Genomic DNA, 25,043 nt, shown 5'->3' with positions numbered 1-25,043 from the left:
TGTTAGTTATAAGTATGGGGAAACAATTTTTATTCCGCGCAGCATATGTACTACGTGTCTTTAACAGCATTATATTCCATATCAATCGTGTACAAGAGTATTATGTAATAAACTACAGATAATTCGCAGTAATAGTGAGTCGCGATAACACGTTCATCGTATAAAATTCATACTCGCGCCGGTGGCGCGATAGACTATACGATAAAAAATGTAACACCGCGGTACCACCCGCCCAGTCGCGCTGATATTCATCGGCTCGTTCTCTCTACAGAGTTGTCGTGCGCGCGGATCCTCTTCGCGCGGCGCGGCAACCGCGCCGTATCTTCCCCGTGCACACCTTGTGCCGAGAGCCAATTTTATTAATTACGTGGAATTTTACAACTGGCGATGGCCGTCATGTTGACATACGCTTATCGCCGCGGTGGCCGCAGGTCATAAATTTTGCGTCACGGTAGGATAACGGGGCACCCACGTATATATATACATGACGAGGCTTCAGATAATCGAGGGACAAATTGTCAATTGATCATTGTTTTTAATGAGTCGTCGCTCGCGCTCATGCCCACGTTCGTGCTTTCTCCAAATCGCGTGACAATACGCCCATTGTCGTCCCGTTGATCTATTTCATACATTATATAAATATACAATTTGGCCAATATTATTTGAAGGGAAAAAAGGCGCGATCCCTAATCAGCGCGATTTCAAGTATTGTAAAATAGTATCTGACGCATATCCATCCGTTCATCCATTCGCTCGTGTTTTCGATTCGGCTCATACGTTAATTTCTATAAAGCATCTCGGCAAATATAGCTTGTATCATCGGAGCCACGATTTAATTAAAAATATGGTATTTATCTTTGGAGGCGGGTCGTAACCGATCGATACTGTTCCATCCGTTCGGCGAGCGCCATCGCCGAAGCTCCCGGCGTCGCTTCCGATGCATGTAAATAGCGGAGAAGCTCGTCCGGGAATTCCCGAAGGCTAAGAGCCGTTGGGGCCCCCTTCGTTACCATTCGCAAAGCCCGCGCCGCACCGGGGACAACGTTCCCGACGAGCCGGCAACTACTCCGAAGTCCTTCCTTCCGACGAAGATGGGCAGGACTTCAATGCAAGAAGTACACCAAGATAAAGGAGGAGAGTGTGTTGTAAGCCGTGACATCATGAAACTGCAGTTACAAATTCAGCGAGCCAGTTCGCGCTTGCCTTACGATCCCCCCGTCATCCCCATCGTTCGTCTTCGTAAGAAGAAATACGAAGACGGACTCTTATAATCCGCGAGGATTTCTCTCGGACGGGTTTAAGACTAGTCCATGTCACGTCAGCCGGGCCGAACTTGGCAGCGACGCGAGAAGGCGTCCGTGGGGCCCCCCTTTTCCCTCATCCCGATATTCCAGGATACGTTTATCTACGACGAAGAGGGTAGCGGTAGGGCGAGTGATGGCGGTGGGAGCAAGACTCGCTGAGGGATCGAAACTTATCTACTTGCTCAACTAGCTCCGGTACAGCAGCACCCACCCTTATCCAGTCGTAGAAACTTCGACCGACCCTGAGTCGGCGGGCCAACTTCCACGCGAGATACGCATTTCTCAAATCTGTTCTCGTCGCTGTAAACTTAATTCCGGCTGCTTCGGCTGCTACTATCGCGCGCGCCGGAGTCTTACCATCGACGTGCGTGAAAAATGCTTCGGGAAGGAGCTTCGTCGGAGAATCTTCACTCGAATGGTTTTCGCTAAGACCTTTCCGAGGTAAAATGTATCTCCGATGATACACCACCGCGATAAGAACCGAAAGGATAAGTGCATAGCTCATGCCAGTTACGGTCGTAAAATTGCGCCGATATTTGTGCGGAAGATAGCGCGTTTATAAATGGTCATTGTTCGCGCATTTTGACACGATAAATCTATATATAAACGTTAGCAAGAATTTAAGATAAAGTCAAATTCAGTATGAAATATCTTTCGGACTGTTTGTGCGGTTTGCCATACAATTCGCGGATTTATCACGCAAACACGATATCTTTGCGCTATCTTGCGCGTGTAAATTTCTCAAGGCGCGCGATATGAGGAAGCGATACAGCGGGATAAGTCATCATTTCCGCAATCGAGCGTTTTAGAGTGTCGTCTTGCAATTAAAGCTTGATTTATCTTTTGTATCACTAATAGGACGTTACTTTGTGGAGTTATCGCGCTCGAATGCTAGTCGTTACGGAAAAAAATCTATAAGATGATGTAATTAAACTGCATGTCGGGGGCTGCGGAATGCAGACGTAAAGGACAATCATTAACCCGGAAAAAGACGAAACGGTCCCTTGGAACAATGAAACCGTTCTCGATGGAAGAGAGAAACTATTATAGACATCGCTATAATCTTAAACTATCATTTTATGACTACAAAGCAGTGGGGGCGTCACTTCCCTCGTTCTTTTTAATAGGAATATATGTCGTGAAAAAGTTACATCGATTTTGCTTACTAAGAATACAATGTTTCTCACGTGATAGTTCGCGAAGTCGGCAAGAAACGATTATGGTATATTCGACCTACTTGGGAAAACTTAAAGTGATTCAATTCGATTTAAATCCGTTTTCAGATCAAGAACAAATTTCGTAGAATCCATTTATTCGATCGAGGTAGAATTTATATACGGATTAAAGGGAAAAATGAATTAATACTGACGAGGGATATTCGAGTGACCTAAATGCGTGGGCGCGCCGATTGTTACCGGATAATAATCCTATAATATCATTAATTTCAAGATTGCAAGGCGCGATCAAATGCCAGAGGTTATTAAAACGTAATACGTCTTCGAGATAGTTTTAATACCGATGGATGTTGATGTCGGACGAACACGGATGGGTTTTGACATCCTAAAGCAGATTACGCGCAACATCGGACCTGTAATTACGCGACCGAGGATCTGCCACGATCCCGTGCGTTATCCCAACGAATTACATGACGTCATTAACAACTGTATCGCGCCGAGGAATCCGATGACGGTCACGTCAACGGCCATAAAGGATCGCCAAGAACCATCCAGAACCTGGATGGTTATTAAGGACGAGGTAATCAAGGGGGGTGGACAAAGTGAGTCGCGAAGATAAAATGGAAACCATCTTGTACGATCGTACGCGACGAAGGATAGACATCGGTGATGCCAATGAGGGTGGAGGCGGCTCGACGGTGTTGTCGAAGTTCAGTAACCCCCCTGATTGAACTCTCTGCGACTACGTGGATACAGCGTCTACATAGGTATATACTGCGCCGCAGAAGCAACGGCGGGAGCGGCAGCGGCAGCGGCACCGTGCTCAGGATCACTCCTGCATCCGCGTCAAGCCGAGGCTTTGTGGGGCCGCACGGAGGCAGGCGACCGGAGATTACAATGGCATCTCCTCCAGATTAGCATATGAATTACGATCCCCCTCATCTACTCCCTTTCTCCGCCCCCCGTACCCCGTGCCTTCTTCTGCGTATCCCCGGTCTAATGCCCTGCGCGATCTCTCTCTCGATCTCTTCCTTCGCATTTCTATATGTGCATCTCCTCTCTCTCTCCCTCTCTCTCGCTCGCTCGTTCGCTCTTTCTTTATCTCTTTTATATGTAGCACTCTATTATAATTATAATCGTGCTAGGAATCATAGGAATAACTATATGGATAGTAAAAAGGAAGCGCGCAGAACATCTATATTAGCACGGCGAAAATCGGAAATAATTGTAAACTCTATCAAAAAGAAAAAAGAGGCGACCTAAATTTTAACTTGACAGTAGATTTGCAGATTTACTTCAGAAAAACTTTCGCCTCAGATAAGCACCCAAGCCGGTTTTTAAATACGACTTTCACCGATGATATTTCGGTATAGCTCACCTGAAAAATGTAAAGGCAGCCATTTGCGAAATAACGTCCTACATAAAATATTCCAATTATCGAGTTAACTTTATCGCGTGCTCAACTGATGATGACATTTTTCTACTTTGAGCCAAATTGTGCCGAAAATATAAAAATGGATCTTATATCAAAATATAATAACGTATGAGATGAAGGGTTTATCGGTTTTATTTGTGCCCTCGTGCAGATTCGCGGAAACTTGGAGTACGGTCAGTCTGCCTCTTTTTCTTTTCCATAGGGGAGGGGTGTTGTAAGACGTAACATCACCCGGAAAAAATTCGAAAATCAGCTTGCCCCGATTTAGTAATCGGCCTGATTTCCGAACAACTTCAAAATTTTGACACATTAACTCCGATGTGGAAATCGACCTCATTGCCGAAAACTCTGAGGTTGTACTGACGCTGCAACCTACAATTGCCGAAGTACATATAAACCTCGTAAAAAAAGACAATCAGGCCCAACTGTAATCGCGAACGAGAAAAAAAGTAATAATTCAAAATCGAGTATGTGATTCATCTTTTCTCTCCTCGCAGAACAACGAACCCTTGTGCCAGCCCTGGGACAACCCCGGAGCCAGGCACAATATTCATTTTATGGCGTGACGAAGTATTCCGCAAAGTTAGTTCTGGTTCAGTTACGAGCAACGTGTCAGAAAAATATAAAAATTATAAAAGCGCTTATGAGAGAGAGAGAAACACTCTTGTTTACTGTAGTATTTATTTGAATATTTCATAGATATTGAATATTTTTTTGGACGGAAATTCATAGAGAAAAAAATGTATTTTGCTATTCGTAGTTTAACTTTATCTTATTTTAGTGACAGTTTTAATTATAACTATTTTCTCTTCAATTTCTAAATAATGAAAATTTATAAGAGTATTTAATATATTCAAAGAGAGAGAAACATATTAAAATTAAATTTAGTACAATTTTAGAGATTTAATTAGATCTATCTCTTAGTATTATTTAAAATATTGATTTAATTTTTTGAAAAGGAGAATAATAGAAGACTAACAAATACATTTCTTTTACAACATTCTGATTTGCTAATTGCTCACTGCAACAAACGCAATAATTACCAACAATTCAATAGAACTGACATTTGACAGGCTTATAATAATCCAGAAAAATATTCATTATTATACGAATAAAACGCGAGATTTGGGTATCATCCGCGTCGAACCGCATCGTATCGTACAAAACGTTTCGCTTTGTTCTCGTTGTCCAGCGAGACGATAATTTCCCAAGAGTTAATTCCTCTTTCGCTTCCGCTCGGGAAGTCGAAGGAAAGAGGACGCGAATGGCGCGTTAACACTTAGCTCCGGCGACAAAGGTCCAATTTTTGGTCCCCACGGTATCCTGACGCGACAATGAGAGCGAACTCCCGGCGAAAAGTACCCGGGGCTAAGGACAGACGGGATATTCTCCGACGAGGAGAACGACGAGGCGTTGATACGCCGAAGGGAATCGAGACGGGTGTAGGCGGTATGGGGATTGCCGGGGGTGAAAAGAGAGAGGGAGGGAAGAATCTGCGGAAAGCGGGGATGCAACGAGGCTGCAAGTCAGGCGAGAATCTAATTTCCCGAGACAAATCCTTAAATGTGCCCCGGAGCCCGGCTGGAAGGCGCGAGCCGAGGCATCTCATGGAATGAGCTCTCGTCTAGCATCCGCGACAACGACCTTTAACTCGACTCGCCAATTCTGCGTCTCCATAACCCCCTCGCGAAACGCGTCATTAAGCTCATTCACGCGGGAAATGCGGTAGATCGAAAACAGAGCGTCGCAATCCGGGATGCAGTCGTGGTCCGAGATCTAACTGGAAAAACATGAACCCCCCCCCCCTCGGTGCTTTTTGCTCGAACGTCGAAATTGCTCGGCGCAGTAAATAAAGGTGTCGTCTCTTATTTAATTTAACGACAATAAAGACAAAAGAATGAAATCGTTTGGAAAAATCTGAAATAAGTTCATATTCATCAATTTTAATATGGACCCTTGCGAGATATTTCTCAATTAGTTAAAATCAACGTATTGAAGTGTTTATGGAAATTATCTGAGTGAATTTCATCACCGCAAATAGCACAATATGAGTCTCGAATCTTGTTACCGGTGCTATTGATATTTCGTGATAGTTTAATTCCTGCGATTATTAAACTGATTCTATTATGCCCATGACCAATATTATATTATGAAAATTAGGTTGCTATAATTACAAGATCTAATTGTATTGTTAAAATGATAAATACCTATACTTGATATTTAACAATAATCAAACGAAATATACATTTTAATGGGACTTAATCGTTGCTACGTAAATGAATTCGGTGTAGTACCTGAAAACCGATTAGTAATAACGATCAATTTGAATATAAAATAAATTTGCAAGAGAAATTTTCGCTCAACGCAGCGATATCTTTTAAAAGGCATCGATTCTTTTACAAATGGCATTCTTATTACTTATCATAAATTTTTTTTATAATCTGATAGGTCGTATCGTATTCATCACGCAGAAGATCCGATCAAAAGAAATGTCCTGTACTGTACGAGTATGGGAAGGGTACGATTCGCAGTTATCGAATTGAATCTAGCGAGGATTCATATAGACGACGAATAGTGTATTTTTTGGGTCCAATGCCATTTCTTTGTTTCTGTTCTGTATTCCAGAGTGCATGATGGACGACGGGAGCGCCTGTGCCATCTTCTGGAAGTAGGAAGCACCGGTTTCGGCCGCTGAAGGTAACTTCGACTTCCAGGAGATAGCTAGCTTCCTTCCAGTACCTCTATTCTTCTTCTCCGCAAATTGGCAGAAAGAGAACTTCCCCCCTCGATGAAATGAGAACAAAATGAATAAGGAAAAAAGAAACGGGTCCAACTAACCCAGCCCCCCCCCCAACTTCTCTCCCGCTAACATCACGCCAACACCGCTGATTCAGCCAGCACAGCCCGCCGCAAAGTTCATTTTGCCGCTCGCTAGTGTTTGAACCACCGAACTCCAACATTCCCTCACGAACCACTATCCCTTAGCCCGACTTAGCGCAGCCGGTACATATCTATCCGCCGGAGAGGCTAAATTTGCACAAAGTGCACGGTGCTTGTCCAAATTCTTTCGCAAAAAGGTCTCGAATTTCTCCGGAGCTTTCGACACACACACGCGCGACTCATTAGGACTCTCGCGCGTATGTTTAAGATATGGGATTCGTATGTACGTCCGTGGACTTTTTGTTTCTGGATTGGCACAAACAATTGGCTCGAAATTCGAAAGCTCGATTTCACCCCGAAACACAATTCCGAAATGTCAAAATCTCTTCGCTAACAAAATTCTCGAGATGCGCTCTCGAGCTAAAAATTCAATCGTAATAACTCGCACGCTCTTCCGGTAGCGCGCACCACTTATCCGCGCGATGAAAACGATTGTTATATTGGGCTCCTCTATGCCAAGTCTCGCCATATCCCCCTTCTCATCCGTTTCTCATCCGGCACGATACGCATCGTTTTACGCATTACAGAAGGTATTATAGACAGTGTTGTGCGTACCCACATGCGTGACTGAAACCTGTAGCCGTAAACTTGTCGTTCGTGTTTTTTGCTCTGTTTATTACGCACCGCCGTTACATCACACTACTGAAGCTTCGTTACGACGAAGCGTGCGTGGCGTGGACGCTCTTAGAATTCTACAGACCGGCACAATGGACCGAGAGTGATGCAGAATATATATGAGAGAGAATTCGCGGTCTTAGAGCGTCTACCGACCGTACGACAGCAACGACCCTTTGCTCCGAGTACCGAGTTTATTGTACGTTTCTAAGTCCACAGTTCCGTCGTCTCTTACATTCCCGAAACCCCTGTCTAATCTCATATCCATATTCGTATGGACAAAACCATCTTGATCGTACATATTATATATATATAAATAAATATTATATATATATACATATACCGCTCTTTACAGCTATGATCATATAATAGTGGCTCGCTCGTTGGATGTGTTGTCTCGTTCGTTGTCAATGTGTTTTTTATCACCTCTGTACATATTTTCTGATTATGATATAATATATGTGAGCTACATTTATCTTATTGTATTACCTAGATTTGATTCTATATATGACAATTTATATGACATCCCTATTTCTCAACAGTCGACCGAACCACCTCTCTCCAACCTGCTACATTCCGTTCCCAGTTCGATTGGAACTCTTTCCTGTGTTATCCCACTAATTGTGAATCTCGCACAGCCATGATCGTGTTATATACTGTTTGATATTATACGAGGATACACACACCACACACACATACACATACACCCGCTGATACACATTCAGTGCAGATATTTCTAAACAAATTTACGTCGCTAATTTGTCAAAATTTGTCTTATAACTTGTAACTACTATAACCATTTTAGGATAAATCTAGCTTACACAAAATCGAAAGTACTTTCAAAAGCGGAATTGACCAAAATCTTTTGTCGAACTGTTCTAAGCATCCACCTCAAAAACAAACAAAACGGAAATCGGAATGATTTTACTATCTTGAAAAATATTCGATCAAACTCGGAATACCATCAGAGATGTGAGAGAATCTTTAAAACATTCACTTAACATGAAACACATCGTACGGTTTACCCGTTTTTCCTGTCATTCAACTTTCCGCGCAGAGCTTAGAAATAGCTGCAGAATATAATAAGTATTCATTGTTAAACTTTGTGTAACGGTGATCCATCTCGAGAATACATTACGTTTTCTGTCCGCTAAATAATTAATAATTTAGCAAAATTGTTTCTACGGCCGTAAAAAAAAAACGGAAAAACATTATTAACTCGACACGGATCACCGTCGGAAGTGTCAGCAACAATTGGATCGCTTAATATCCTACCTGATTTTATCGCGATATCGTTTGTCGTTCGTTTTCGGTTTTGATATATATTATAATATCGAACGTAGATCAACATTGGTTGGATTATTTTTCTTATCTTTGTTATTACGATTTCCGTTACCGTCCCCCTCAAAGTATCGTTTCCACTGTTACATATATGTATGTTACATTGTTATCGGTTATGATAATTGTTCTCGTGGTTGTTCTTGGTTACTATTGTCGCACAGAAGACACATATAACCCGTACACACACGTACACATACGCGGTTTCCAGTGCTATTAGATGTACACGTTGACGTAATGACAAGTGTAACTGTACGCGTCGAAAATACCGTACGCGTGCACATACAAATATGTTACGTTTTTATATATATATATTATCTATATATCCCTATCTCCCTCCCTTTAGGATGGTGGATGCTGGTGTAACCGTGTAACTTTGTCGTTCTCGGTGTTAGCCGCAAGATCTTCTCTTTAACGCCTACAACGCCTTAGCACGCATACGGAACTGACTAACGCTGTTCTTTCTTTTTTTTCTCTGTTCCCTCTATTTCGCAACGCGCCGTCGTCAACCCGCAGACAGAAAGCTGTTCGTTGGTATGTTAAGCAAGCAACAAACTGAAGACGATGTGCGACAGCTGTTTACTACCTTCGGTTCAATAGAGGAGTGCACCATCCTCCGTGGACCCGACGGAAGCAGCAGAGGTGAGTGCCAGTTTTTTACATAAGTATATTTGATAACGCATGATTAGTAATCATTAGTATATACGAACAAGATGCAAATAATCAATTTTCTCAACCTTTCTCGAAATAAATATCTCCTAGGGATAACAACGGGATAGATTTAAGTATCGTCTCCTTTTTTTTTACTTTAATTTTGTATTCGTCGATAGAAATTTGAAGAAAATTCATAAAAACATATGTGAGAATCGCAAATACTACGACCACGATTTATTATCATAAAAAGTTCAAAGATCGTCGATAAAGGAATCTAAAAATAGCGTGCTTGAGTCCCTGAGGGATTAAGCACGAAAACGTATCCTCTCTAGAAGAGACTAAGTGTACCGTAACGTGGTGCACGTATATTTTTATGTCGTGGGATAAAAGCATAGGCACATTGTCCATAAAAATACGGGTATCTGTGCAATTTTTAGCCGCAGGGCGGGATATTCGCGTCCCTCTTTACTGCACGATCGTTTCACGTCTTCGCCGCGCATTTTACCTTTCCCACTCAATTCATACAATTTTAATCCTAAAAAAATCAGCGAATATAACAATCTGATGCAAAAGCTTGCGTTATTTCAACGCTGTTGTTTCATTTTTTTTTCTACTAGCGCATAAAAGCAAATTTCGTAATGTACAGAACGTAGCAAATGCACATTGTAGGTTTTAGTTCCTTTTAACGTTTAACTTTAAATGTTTAAATTGCAACCAGTTAATTATAAATTTGTTGAAATAAAGTTAAATTTTATTGTTAAATTCATAGTGTAAAATTGTATTCAATTCAATTCATTTTTAACTATTCCTATAGGTCGCCACTGCTCCTACTCAATACGTCGTTAATTTAACTAGAACAATGTTGATTTTAAACCAATGCAGTTAATATCATACTATTTTGTGTTAAAATAATAGATATTATAATAAATTTCGACACATAGTAATTAAAAATAAACAAAATGTTATTTAACTCACAAAATTTCATTTTTTAATATTTAACAGTGTTGAATTAGACAAAAAATGGAATTTTTGTAATCTGTCTGTACCGAAAAGGCTAACATTTTAAGAATCTTTACATCTTTACTACATAAAAAAAAACCGTGACATGTTAAAGAAAAATTAGTTCTGAAATAATCAAAGAAATGAAAAAGAGATAGTGTGGTAACCTTTTGGACACTTTGTACATCAGTTATCTGAGAGAGCCACGAAGCTCATAATCCGCGGTGTCTTCAGGCGTTTTCATCGAACGATGAAGCGAGCAAAGAGACTCTCCGGAGCACCTGCTTTTCAGAGGGGTAAGGGCAAACGGACTCCGCGAAATTAATCACGAGATGAGGCAGCAAAAGGGAGGAAGGGCGACTATCTCAAAGGAAAGAAGGCAATTGCCTCGACCAAGCATTGCGAGAAAAAAAAAAAAAAGAAATGGCAGTTCACCGCCTGACGATGATGCACGACTAAGCCCAGGCGGAAGGATATAATCGCGACGGCATTTGAATATCCGCTCGCGCTGTAAACAGCGCGGAAGGGTAGGTAGGTAGGCGGCATGGGATGGATGTAATTCAGGCGGGGATAACTGGCAGAATGGCGGACGAAAAGTGGGTGCGGAGCTGCAGTCGGACGAAGCGGCGAGAGCAATAATTTCCGCTGGACGAGGCGGCGAAATTTAAATATTTTCATTCAAGAGTGAAGACCTCGCGATGCGTCTTCACTCGGTGAGCAACGAGGGGGGGAGGGCGAGAGGAATAGGCAACGAGCTACGGAAGAGGTGATCGAAGAAAATGGGAAAGCAAGAACGCGGACTAGCGAGAAAGAGAAAAGGGAAAAGGAAGAAAGGGGAGAGGAAAGAGTGAGAGCAGAGAGGAGATAGGGCAAACCGAGGGGTGACTGGGAGAAATAAGGAAACGGGATAGGAAGGGCGCGGGTAGGCAGGCGCGAATGTAATTAAATTCCACTTTGAAGTGAAACTCACTTTCAGCAGTTAATAAGATTTTGATTCGCAGTCGGTGACGTAACGCAGCGCGCCCATCGTCTTTGGCAGGTAGGCGCTGCTCGCTCGCGACGATGAAGGAAGTAACGGGGCGGCGAAGGGAGGGAGGGCGCCGGGGAGGAGAAGTAACGGAAGTAGTATGCGAGAGAAGAGCTTTACAATGTGCGAAGTCTGGTGCTCCTTCGCTTCCAGCAAAGACCAAGCCCACCCGCCCGGCCTCTCCCGTCCTCTACGTTCTGCCGTTGCGTCAGAGCTCCGGTTCTTTGCCGAAAGCCAGGACGATGTTGCGCCAGCTTTCCGAGCTCTTTAATTAAAATTACGCGGGCGACGCGCAGCGACGACGACAGTTTCCAACCGGTAGTCGGTTTATCACGTAGAATGCATTCGCGATTACTCGCCGAGAATCTCAGGTATGTCGCCCCCGACAATTACAATACCTTTGACGAAATGAAGCACGCGAGGTCTGAACGCAATCTCAAGCTTAATCTCCGTTTTACAAAGTTGACCTTCCGACACGGTAGGCAGGGTCGATTGGAGACGACCGTCAACCGACGTTAACCACACGCGCGGCTGCATTCATTTCTCCGAATCTCCCGAATCTTCGGGAAATGATTCCAATTCTATCCTCGCTCTCTTTCTCTCTCTCTCAACTAACGCTTAGAGCGCGAATCTTCCAGAGATAATTCCGCCGCAACTTCAACCGCGACAGTCGTCCTTGGACATTGGTATCAGAACCAAGTTACTTGGCGGGGATGGATATGCTCGCCGTGGGAGAAGGGCTTGATCGCTTATTCCGCGCAACTCCACCGCGGCATATCCCACGCCCCGATCTCGTCCCGGCGGAAACTTTCCCAACACGCTTCATCACCGCTCACCGAGCCTCGGTCGAGTTTCATAACTAGCTAATCCGACCCGTAATAGAGAGATCAGGCAAAGCTCCGACGAACGCGGCCGTATATATATATACATATATATATATATGTATACGTATATACACACATATATACACATAAATATATATATATACATATCGCCATGCTACGAGTCTACGCGGCACCGAAATTACAGCGGGGAGGATATCGTTTCGGTAACTCTTATTCCGGTATCATCCGTCAGTAAAGCGCAGGGATCAGTTACACGTCGGAAATGTAAGCGCACGCGGCCGGAATATCCCGTTGACACACGTAACTCGCGCAACTTCCGACAGCCGATGTGACCCCCAATGACGATAAAAGTTTTCTAATACAAATTGAGCGTTAAATATATATATTTATAACAAAGTAAGAACAGCGTGTTTTTTAAAAAAAGCATGTGAGGAGATTGTGAGTTTCTGCACTACGACTTACTCGTCTGTTAGTCGCTTCGACGTCTTACGCTGTCCCAAGTTTCCGAACGTTGAAAGAGGAAGACCGATCGTCGTCGATGTTTCAAGCGGAGCGCGGCACTAAATCATAACGATGCCGCGAAATCACCGAAAATCCAGACGAAGCGGCAGGGGTTTGGATGCAGACACGCGAGTCCGGGGACGGTAAATCACGGGCAGCCTCCTCGTCGAGTGGCTGTCGGAGAGTCCTGGTGCCAGCTCGTCGTACGGAGCATTTATTAATCGCTCAGCTCCTAAATCCCGTGGCGCAGCTGGGCTCGAAATGTTTGTACGTATTGCAAAGTAAAGCGCGAGAGGGGACGCCGAGTCCTCCGGGAGAGGATTAGGTCGGACATATTGAGAGCTTCCACCCGAGAGCACCCTCCTTCACGGGTAGAGTAGCGCCAGAAGGTGGCGGCGATGCTTACACCAAGAAGATGGTAGTTTTACCGCTATAAATATGACCGGTCATCTCGATATAATACGAATATACGCGATTCTAGCACGATTCCGATTGTTTTTTTTTTTCCAGCGCGAAACTTAATATTCGTTTTGTAGATACGGCGCAGAAACGTTACGTTTTTGTATTCTACAATTTGCATTGTGTCGTAATAAGTAGAATCATTAATGGAAATTACTGCTTGATAACTGCACGGTCCTGCAGGATAATGAGGATGGACAAGTTTATAGCCTCGCGATAATGAGGGTATACCCGTAAAGCGCAGGATATTTTTCCTATAATCCCCGCGACAGTAATAGGCCGTTCCTGCAATAATGGAGGCATACGCTCCATATGTGCGTGTCGAAGATAAAGAACGCAAATTGTCGGCGCGTATTAAGGCACGATACATACCGAGCGCACGGACGCGCCGGTGCAAGTGACAGCCGAACGATTAATCGTCGATAACCATCGCTCGTTTAATGCCCCATCATAAAATGCTAGACTGAGGAAATTATTGATTCGTCATATTTCCCGCGAGCGATATCGTTAACACGGCCATCACAATCTCTTTACGTCGCACGGTCAAAAACCGAAGCTCCATCGAAAATGATCGGAAATGATTTCGCTCGAGCGAATGCGAGTGCCGTGCCGCCCTCGTGGTGATACAATCGCCGAATTGGAGCGACGATTTAAAGGGCGCTAACTATTGCCACGACGATACACCGCACTAACACAAACGCGCTGAGAAAATAACCGATTACACGCCGTTCGTATTTAATCCCTAAATACTCGTTTGTAGTCAATGAAACGCATACACTAACGGATCGACTGCAAGAACATATTGACACAGAACACTCGGCAACTTGCTAATTGCAGAAAATGTCACTTGTTTTTAGTTGTCTTCTCGATTAAAACTCCGTCGTTTAATTGGCGCGAGATCACTAATCGAATATATGTTTCATATGTTTGTATGTGACACATCAGAAGCTTTAAGTTTGCATAAAGTGATAGACGTCATATTAGTACTTGGATGTTAAAACCGAGTAAATTAGCATCCGCCGCATCCCTTAAGGTGAGATCTTGAAGCGAACGATATAATGTTTCTCGTAATTGCATTGTTCGCGCAGTAACTCGCGAACTCATGATCTATTGTACTTCTCTTGTGCCCGGGGGGTGGTTAAATGTTACATAATGCCACCCGATAGTTAGCGCGGCCGGGGCTGTGAGTACCAAATACCGCGTTTTGCGAGTCCTAGCGACAAAAGAGGATCGGGAATACCGGCGCGCAATGTTATTACGACTTAATGCACGGAATTGTTTCCCCGGTTTGAATAATCGTATCGCGCTTACGGCACACGGTTGCGCAATCGTGACGCACACAGAGTACACGTGACTCGGTTGCTACCACGGGGGCCGGGGGGGGTGCCTTCGTTTTACCGTAGCGGTACGTTTTACCTCGACGAGAGCGTACCTTCCTGGGTCTCGCGATACATAGAAGGGCTCTCCGCTCGGAATATATACTTTGTTCCATTATTCATAAACATTTTATAATCTTCTTAGCGCGATGAATTATTGCCGTTCGCGCAATTGAAATAATGCGGACTCCGCGTTAAGGGGTGGCCCAGTTGGGATCGCGTACGCGTAGCTAGGAGGGGGAGTAACTCTAACAGGGGACGAACGCGAGCCGGGGAAGAAGTGACGCGGGGTTCTGTTCTGGCGGAGGGTGGCGGAGAGGGTTGCGCGGCAACGAGAATAGAACGAGTTCGTTCGTTGAAGTGGCGTTGAAATGTTTCGAAGCGAGGGAAAAATAATTGGACGAAGAGCTCCATCGTCGTTCCTCCCTTCCCCCTGGGAGACGACGATGGCAGGCCGTGGGTTTGAGAGAAAGCTGCGGGGGAGGGACAACGCAGTGCGTCGCTTCGACGACGATGATGACAACGGCGACGAAGACGAAGACGACAACAACGACAGAGATGACGAGACCTCGCGTCTCCTTAAGAACTCCAAGATCCGAGTTCCTTTTTTAGCCTCCTCGTTACCGACAAATCTTCCATCACCTTTCGGGGATAGGTAGCGTCATCCGATAAAAAAAGTTAAGTTAAAAGAATAACGGGAAACGAGGGGTGACCGAGAATATCGCCGATAACTTTCGATCGTCGTGACTCATTGGGTCACGACGAAAAAAGTTTATACTCAATTTCGAATCTGCGAAGATAAAACTGAATTTCAAAAATTACTTATTCTTTTAGTGTAAGCAATTAAAAATTAATAAGTCATAAGTCATAATGGAGTATCTAAAAGGATTATCGTTAACTGAATTTATCTATCTCCAAAACATATACGTATTTTTGTAATACACGCCACTTGTGTAGATTTTTCGACATACCTTACTTTTAAAATGTTCCGGAATCATAAAAAGACAATCATTTTGAAATGTTTTCGGTCCACTTTTTAGTATAGTCTTGCCTTAGAAATAACGTGAGAAAGCTTAGAAGAAACGATATCTACAACCACAATATCGGTACTACTTCACAGATACTATTTTCGAAGGATCGTTTTGATTTACACTGGATACACGCTGGATAAACAGCATCACAATCAATCCCCGTCGTCCGAGAAAAAGTATAAATCTGTCAACTGTATGATGTATTTAAACTAAAAATTTCGACATTCGGCTCTGACCTCAGCAATGCGCCAAAATCACGCACGCGAACACATTCCGAGAGTGAATGGCGAGAGAAGGGCGATATACACAACGACTCGCGTGACAGATTTACTTAAATTGCACGTTATATCACGGACTTTTCATTGAGGAATCGTCAAACTAGATCTCACACCCTCCCGGTCACGCGAAGCATGCAAAATACGATAAGGATCCTTATCACGTCCACCAAACCGCTCCCTCTGGCTACAATCTTACTTTATCAAATCTAACAAGATCAGAATCAAATGGATCTGTCGAAAGCTATATATGCAAAGTTATAGAACATCTTTGACCCTCGGACGTATACTTTTTTCCGTAATTATAATGGTAAAGTTAATCCGATTTCATCATTATCGAAAAGCAGAATGATGTAAATCTAAGTCAATCAACATTAAATTTAAAACAAGAAAGAAAATTTTAAAGATTTTTATAAACTAATTGCTATGTTGACGTTTATTTAGCATAAAATGTATCTCGTATGTTATTAGAAAAATCGGCAGATTTTTTAATATAATTTTGACGCATATATATTTTGTAAAATTAGAAATACGTTTCCCAAAATAAAATTGTGTTCACACAAAAATTGAAAAGATCTCGCTAAGTCGGTTCACACGAATTATGGCCGACCGAGTCGACCTCGCTTGCGATCTCGTTGATCGCCATGACACAACGCGGTGCCCTATTGTGAGATTGTAAGCAACAACAGCCGGGAAGCAACGTGTCTTTGTTGGTATGGCACGAGGCGGCGGCATCAGGCGCCATTGTGCGCATCAAGATTTACCGTCTTTATATTAATGCGATTACCGTCCTGGTTCACGAAAGGCCAGAGGAAGCACGCGGTCGTCGTAAGATCCTCGCGGCCCTCTCGCAGCTCCTTGGTTCCTTGCCTGACACCGCGTCAATATCCACCGGAGGATATTGCACGTGGTGGGAGCCTTCTTCGTCAATATCCGCGAGCTTTTCACTCGACGTGGCTCGCAGAAATGACGGGAGAAGGAAAAGCGCGCGCGAGAGAGAAAGAGAGAGAAAGAGAAAGAGAGAGGATACTTCGATCCCCTTCTGTTAGCCTTCATACGACGGCTTTTGCCCGTCAACCGTAAATATACCATATTGCCCATAAACCTTCGCATTCGTGCATTACCCATCCCGATTCGACGCTTCGTCCCTTCGACGAGCAACAGCTCGTCGCTGTGCGTTATCGAATAACCCATGGTGGGCAGCTTAACAGACCGCTCTAAAGCAGCATCCTCTTTCCCTTGCTCGACTTCTCTCCGCACTTCTGTCCGAAGCCTTTACATTCGATCCATTACGGCGCGATTCTGTGTTTCGCAATTGTTTACGAAAACTAGTCGTGAGTCCGCGACTAATTAATCTATCGTAAATTTCTCGATTTATTAGTCCACGATTGCGTGGGTGTTTCGCCGTCAATTACAAAACGTCGCTCCGGTAATACGAGTTCACGGTAATATTATATCGAGTAATATTATATACCCGTAACATGCCATAAAATAATACTGCGTAATTTACTGAATGTTTATGGGATTTCCATCGGGTTTACGATGTTGCATATTGATCGTTAAAGTTATTCGACGTTGAATTTGAGTCCGACAACGTTTGTAAAATTTCTCCAACGCTCAACAAGAGTTTCACGATTTCATGAGTGACTTACGTAAAAAACGTTGAACAATCAGAGTGTAATAATTCATTGTCATGAAAATTTATGACGGACGGAGAGATTTGACGAGCCGTAACAATTACAATTTCATGTCGTAAATCGAATTCAAAATGGCAAAATTATTACGACATAACCGCAATACAAGAACAATGTTAATGTTAAAAAAGTCTCTCAGAGAACTGGATAATAGTATTATTAATAATAACTAGTCGTGCTATATATCGGTCGACTCTAGAAAGCCGTTAAGAGGAAAACGACGTTTTCGTAGCTTTACAGGCCGTGGAACATTGTAGAACTGTGTCATAAAGTAATATGAGAGATTTAATAATCCATTACTAACCCTCGTGCTGCGTCGTGATCATCGACGTAGCATCAAGTACGGCCGTGCTTGTAACCATATAATCAGTTACAAGCGAGGAGTTTTGTAAAGCAGGTCTCTTCGCGAATAACGTATACTAACGCAGTTTGCTTTTATCACAATGTCGATAATGCCGCTGTCACAGTTATTTCTACGCTGTCACAGCAAACGCGACAGTTTGTTATCTACACGAAGCAGAAATTCGAGGACAAGACAATTCTATCGCACGATTCTATCTTCTTATATTTTTCGCTTCCGATCTCATTCACCGCGCGATTTGTGACTTCTCGTTTGTACATTTCGGCTGTAGTTTTTCAGCCACAATGCGACGCGGCAATACTATAGCTCTATTCACCGAATATTTTATTGTCTTTCAATTTGCAATCATTCTTACGTTAACGCCGACCCAGATCTTTCGCGGACAAATAAAAAATATACGTAAAAAGCGGCGAGATATACACGTACAAAGTGTTATATAGTTTTTAATATATATTGTAATTATATAACAATTTATATATATCGACGTATTTAAGAATAGATTATAAAAGAAATTATATTTCACGCTTAAATTTTCTATAGAAAATTTACATCCAACTTTCACGCGGCGAGAATATAACAAGACTGCTAATTAAGCGCAAAATTCTTTTACCTCAGTAGTTTTCTTTTAACGAGTGACTTTTGAATTCCGAAAAAATAAGTAAAATTATATTAGATAAAATAGATAATATATCTATTTTGTCGTACGGAATGTTTTGACGAATGTGCGCATTTTTATTTTTATTTATACATTTTCCTTAGATATTCTTTAATTGTAATTAATAAAGCGCAAAAGAAAATGTTTGTCGACTTGCCGCACGTTCGTCCAAGTGTTTCATCTCTCGCTAATTTCGGTGTAGAATCACCGGGTGCTGTTACTGCTTGCGAAATAGTCCCGGGGGTAGTCTAGCCACGAGCCGTTAATTTACCGCCGCGAAAATAAACCGCGGGGGATCGTCGAAGAAACTCGTCTCATACTTCCCCGTCCTGTTTCTTCCTGCCGCCACCACTTCACCCTGTCTTTCTCGCTTCCCATGATATACGCTATGGGAAGTTAAGTTTCTCAACCGCACCCCTCGAGCGCGCCGACAATAACTTCCTCCTTTGAGACTACTCCTTTCGTCGCGAGCGGAAACGAATTTCCAGACTGTTGGAAACTGGGCTATTAAACGACTTCCGTAATTGCGAAAACGCGGGGAATTGTCACCTCGCTACTTTGTTACAGAAGTAACCCGACAGCAGATGGGATGAGATCGATGTATCCGAATGGCGGCCTGCTCGCGCACAATGACGTTTTATGAATAAAAAAAAATCGTTTCGTGAGATATTTTCTCTCTCTTTGCTGAATCCCATTTTTTGGAAAAAAAAATTTACTCTTCCGCTTTGCATATACCCTATTTCTCGAAATAACATCTCCATCTGTAAATATTTCGCGCATCGGCGAACGCTTCTGCATTCTAATCACACACTAGACGATTTCCCGAATTTTCTGCAGCGATTTTCAAAGACATCTCGAGTACTGGTATAACGGATCGAATTGGAGCGACAGAACGAGATAGTAAATCCGCCTTTATCGAGCGATGCGCGCACAAGCTTACGTTGTCGTATCGATGGAAAATCACGATCGGTATTGACCCGCGCCCTCTCGTTTCACGCAAATTTGTTTAGACTACCCTGAGGGCTGCCACGATGCGCTATCTCGACCGGCAGGAGTTTAATTTTGAGAAACGCAAACATCCCGTAATTAAGCGATCCCGGGAAACAAGGCCGAAGGGTATGCTCGCGGAGACTGGTGAAAAACCACTCATAATTGCCAGTCGAATCAATATTTGAACACCCTTTATAATGCTGAATGGTCAGTAAGGGCCTGACTTGTTCGTTTGCTATTCAGGTGACCAAGGGAACGTTATCATTCCAAGAAATAATAAGACATTACAATTTTCATTCTCCATACATATGTACCTTTTATAAAAATTACGTATAAGTGTCCGTCTAATACACATATATGTCTAAAGTATTACGTAAAACAGACAGGAGAATATAATTTGTTTTCTTAACGCATAACTTATTCATACAGTTAGCACTTATACACAAATACAGAATATAAAACCAGGCTATCAGAACATTTACAAGACCTAAAGAAAAACGACATCGCTCAAATGAATAAAAACCAGCTGTGGGAAAACATAAAATTAAAGATCAAAAACCCCGCCGGAAATACAAACAAAGGTCAGAAACCACAAAAGAGAAAGCCTTGGATTACATATGTGGGATGCTATCAAACAAAGAAGAAAATTAAAACAAAAGGGCCTGAACAGCGAAGAGAAACGCCAAGACTATCCAGCAATGCACACAAATCAGAAAGATGTGCCAGAGAGACAAAAACAACTATATAGAAGGAATATGCAGCGAAATTGAAGACCACTACCAAAGAAATAAAACCAAACATCTATTCAATAAAATCAAGCAAATAATCCGAGACTTCAAACCGCAGACATCAGCCATACAAAACGAACAAGGATAACTCTTGACGGAGAATACCAAAATTCTAAAAAGGCGAGGAGTACTGCCAATCCCTTTTTGAGGACCAGTTAGAAGAACACTCCTAATCATGCCCCACTATGGACGACCGAGAGCCCGGAATTTTAAGTTCAGAAGTCGAAACTGCTCTCAAAAAACGAACTGAAAAAATCTGCAGGGACAGATGGAATTGTAGCTGAAATGATAAAGAGTGGTGATAACAATATGATCGATCTATTACGCTCTCTGTATACATTAATTCAGTATTGATAGCAATTTGGATAAATATGTATCGGTATGGGAAATCCCCCTCGTCTGCGAGATGAATCGGCTGAAAGTTTAATGCGATCTTAATAAACCTGAAGTTTTAATCGGTTGTCGCGGTAGAAATAGTTCCCCCTCACGACCGATAGACAGAAGACCTAACCTTTAATAACGCCTTCGATGGAGTTCTTTAATCCGGTTGATCGTGTCTGGAAATATCGCGAGTTAGAAAGAAAGTGCCGGACTTCGGATATCGCGCGAACTTCGTCGCCCGTTCGCGAAACTTCATAACGCCCTGAGCGAAATCCGCCGCGCGCAAAAACCAATTAAAAATCGAATTACATCTTAGCCCCCTAGAGATACCATTTAGCTGCCATTTCCGCCTCGAAGCTGCATGTAGCTAACCTGATGAAAGGTGTGCGAGGAATTATACTTGGCGTAGAGCACCGGACTTTCACCGGTGGATAGTCTGACTTTCCGTCTTTTTCGAAGTACTTGCTCGCATTAGTGATTATATCACTCCCGCGTTTCTTCAGATAATAAATTGGACACAGATTTATGTGTGCAAAGTTCGAGATTTAAACAACTAAACATCTGTTTGTGTCAAATGTTTGGCAGTTCGTTAAAAAATAAGCAATTTACAGTTATTCGTGATGATGATATATTATTGCAGATAGTAAAGTCGCGCTTATTTACTTCAGTTTCGTCAAAGGTCCGCGGTTGAAGTAAACTTCCACTGAAATATCGTGTCATTGAAACTTCGATACCGAGTGTTTGTCGCTAAATATTAAGTTTGCCGCATGCCGCATTTATTCATCGTCGAATGCTATCGATATTTCGACGGTTACGTGAGTACGTATTTGATATAACTACCGGCACGCGAGTTTTTCGTCAGGCGAGGCCGCGTCTCGAGAGACGAAATATTGTCGTATAAGACAAACTCTTCCACGGAGAATTTAGTTTTTTCACGATATCGATCGTGAACCGTTGAGAACCGATCGGAAAATGGGGATCGTGCATTCGTGCAAGCGCTGCTTTGACGAGCGAAGATGTGCGTACTTTTAGCGAAGTTTGTACCTTAGGTGTGAAACCGCCGTCGTTGTTTACGCATGTTTACGAATGCAAAGTGTTTGCGCGCATTGTGTGCGGATCCCGCGTGCAACGCGCGTGAGCGCGGCCGCGCTCAATGGGACTTGGCGTGCGTGTCGCGAAAGGGTAGCGAAAAAGAGAGGAAACCGGCCGCTCCTGCATGTGCACGAGAGGGTGTTAGCACACTTGGCGAGCTGCCATTTAAAGCCGAAAACAACGGGATGAGGGTCGCCGTTCTTCCCTCACCGCATGGCGTATCGCACCGGCGCCCTTACAAACGGATGTGGAAAAGACGGTGGCAATGGCGGTGGGCGGTTTCTTTCCCTCTTTCGGTTGCCTCGCCTCTTTTGTAAATACATCAAAAGGGAAGCAGCGAACGAGCGAGCCGTCTCTCCGCGCGTTTAAGGAATAGAAGACAGTTAAATTAGTGGTACTCCGTCTGAGAGAGGGGTCGCACAAAAGAGTGTCAATATTTTTGAAAAGTGGACCTTAAACATTACGAAGAGTGGTGCAGGTCGGCGTATTTAACTGTCAAGTACGCAAACTGGGGTGTAAGCGCGCTTGATATACGAATAGAGACCTACACACAGCTTAAATTAACAAAAAATACTTTTATGTGAGCAATATTTTAATTTTGTAATTAACGTGTAACGACAAAGAGCAACCAGAAAATGTATTAAAAGAGAACGGAATATTTAATGTCTCTGCCAAATATCCACCCGCTGCATACTGCATAAAATGTATATTACATTTTTAAGTCTGCAGTAGTTCGATAAACGACATTACCGGTAATGCAATATGTATAAAAACGTCGGATACATAACGAGATGCTGACGCGAACCACGGGATTTTGTAATATCAACGCTTTTTCGCTCACTCTTGTGTCTCTTTTTCCCTCTAACGTGCGTATATCAGCGAAATCACGCTGGCGCGCTGCAACCGAGGAACGACACGGCCAAAATAGTTTTTCGTCGCGTATAATCCAGTGCGATTGTCATCGGGCGCGACACATAGCCGGACGTTGACACATTTCGCTCTTGTGGGACGCGGCACGTGACGTTCCCACAGATGAACGCGTCGGTAACACGCGCATCCCGGTGCGCTTTATTCCGCCCGACAATGAGGTCCGGTCTTATCGATTCGTTAACGATGTCGCTGACGTTGTCGACAAAGGAACAATACCTGGCGCCGCGCCGTATTGCTAAAGTAAGGCTGACACGCATTAGTGTAACGTTTTATCGCCGGCGCATACCTCATTTAGGAATTTTAATGAAAATCTTTATACGTCGCGTGTACAAACTTGGCTTATGATTACATTTAATCTTAGTAGTCTATGTACATGTTTGAGATAATCATTAAGTGTTTATTGGAGTTTAATGAAAACCACGACTAAACTTTTCTGTTAAATAGCAACGATAGAAAATCAGTACATAAAAGACAAATAAAACGAACGTTTCCGTGCTGGCAAATAAGGTAGAGGGCCCAAATTTCGTCCCCTAGTCACTTAGAGTTCTACCCAAAATTCTTATCGAAACGCTTGAAACTTTCAAAAAAATTTTTTATGCGGACTTAATCGAATTTCACGCGTTACATTTTCGAAGTCGAATATCTTCTTTACTAGTAGCCGAATCCGGATCGCTTTCGACGGGATAATAATTTCTTTCAGAACTCTTACAGATCTATACAAAATTTCCATCAGAACGCCTGCAACTCTTCCACTAACTAGTGATGATCCGGCCACTAGTTAAGTAGTTAAGAAAATATTCGAAGATACAACGGATGAAATTCGACTAAGTCCGCATAAAATTTTTTTTAACTTATATCAATTGCAAAATAGACATTCTGCTGAACGCAATTTTAACGAACGAATTTTTTCCGTGAAAATATTTTACAGTAAAAATAAAAATAATTACAGTATAAATAATTACTTTTATTTTTTATTATAACATTTTATAACAAAAAAAATATAACTAAAAAAAACAACAGATTATGTCCGAATCGACCTTAAATCGGAGATATATTCACGGAAAAAAATTCGTTATACGAAAGTAATATTAATATAAATCACGCAGCATCGATATACAACGCGTATTAAAGATGCAACGATAAGATTATCGTAAACAATATCAATAAGTAAAACGCATAATACATCAAGTACAGATGGTCACGACGTATGGTTTTTTCTTGCTTTTTTCCCGGTTTTTGTTTTTGTTGGTTTTTTGTTTCGTTTTTTTTTGTTTTGTTTTTTTTTCTTTGTTTTTTTTTTAATCAATACATTAAGTCCTATGTTTCGAGAGTAGAGACTCTCACTTTCTGTGAGCTATAATACCTTTTGTGAATTTGTGGCAGAAAGAAACGCGAAAAAAATAGCGGGTTCGTGTTAAAATCGAAAATTACGCTGGTGCAAGCACTCTGACTCTCCTGATACAATACAACAGTGCCCGCACTGTTAGGCCCATGATTCTCTGCACGACTCTCTTTAGGCCTAGGATCAGGAGTCACGCTCATCAGTTTCGCTGGTCTTGTAATGCGAATGTATAGCCTCTCCCAGTCAAGTCATGCGCCCACCTCCCAGTGGTCTCGCTGGAACGTTGCAATGGGGCTGTTCCGATTCAGTACGGCTCAGTCGCAAGATCTGATGTCGGCTGGCTGGCGCGCTCTGCAGTAACCAAATGGCGTCAATAGCGATCTAAGTGCACATTTAAAAGCCTGTAGTCCATGGTGAGTTGTGAGACCAAGAAAGGACATGGTTATCTGAGAAGCTCTCGGCTGTCAATCCGTTTGCTCCCCAACACGCAGTAAATGTAAAAAAGTCAAAGAATGAAACTTCACGCCCGGGTTCTAGGATGGTCCGGACACTGCGTGCACGATGCGAGAGTGGTGACTCGGTCAGTGCGGAGACACCCAGTGATTGCGTAGCTGGCCCTCGAGACTAGGCGCCAGTTATCGGGTATAGAAACGATTACGCCTCTTGACACGCACGAGACTCGTGCCACAAGTAGCTGTGGCCCCCAGTAGACTTCTTCTTCTCCTTTGTAAATTTTATGGCACTTAATTCCCTTCGGGAACACTTAACGACCAAGAACAAGTCAAAAATAATAAGTACAGACTCGAAAGACTCAATCCAAACTCGGCGCTGATTGC

At 42.8% G+C, this 25,043-nt stretch overlaps 1 protein-coding gene across 18 annotated transcripts in view; it reads left to right on the top strand.

The window, feature by feature from the left end:
• Positions 1 to 25,043, top strand: part of LOC112467901 (CUGBP Elav-like family member 4) — a 546,980-nt gene that overhangs the window by 467,340 nt on the left and 54,597 nt on the right. For 14 of the 18 annotated variants that reach the window (XM_025036796.1, XM_025036801.1, XM_025036808.1 and 11 more), the window contains one exon: positions 9,324 to 9,449. In XM_025036796.1, coding sequence (XP_024892564.1) covers positions 9,324 to 9,449 — 126 coding nt within the window. Of the gene's footprint in view, positions 1 to 6,539; positions 6,612 to 9,323; positions 9,450 to 25,043 lie in introns of all 18 variants that reach the window. The other 4 variants (XM_025036809.1, XM_025036811.1, XM_025036812.1 and 1 more) reach the window with 1 other exon arrangement.

The sequence above is a fragment of the Temnothorax curvispinosus genome, unplaced genomic scaffold (assembly GCF_003070985.1).
Source record: "Temnothorax curvispinosus isolate PA1 unplaced genomic scaffold, ASM307098v1 QBEX01017878.1, whole genome shotgun sequence".
Taxonomy (NCBI): domain Eukaryota; kingdom Metazoa; phylum Arthropoda; class Insecta; order Hymenoptera; family Formicidae; genus Temnothorax; species Temnothorax curvispinosus.
This window is presented reverse-complemented; position numbering and strand designations above follow the sequence as displayed.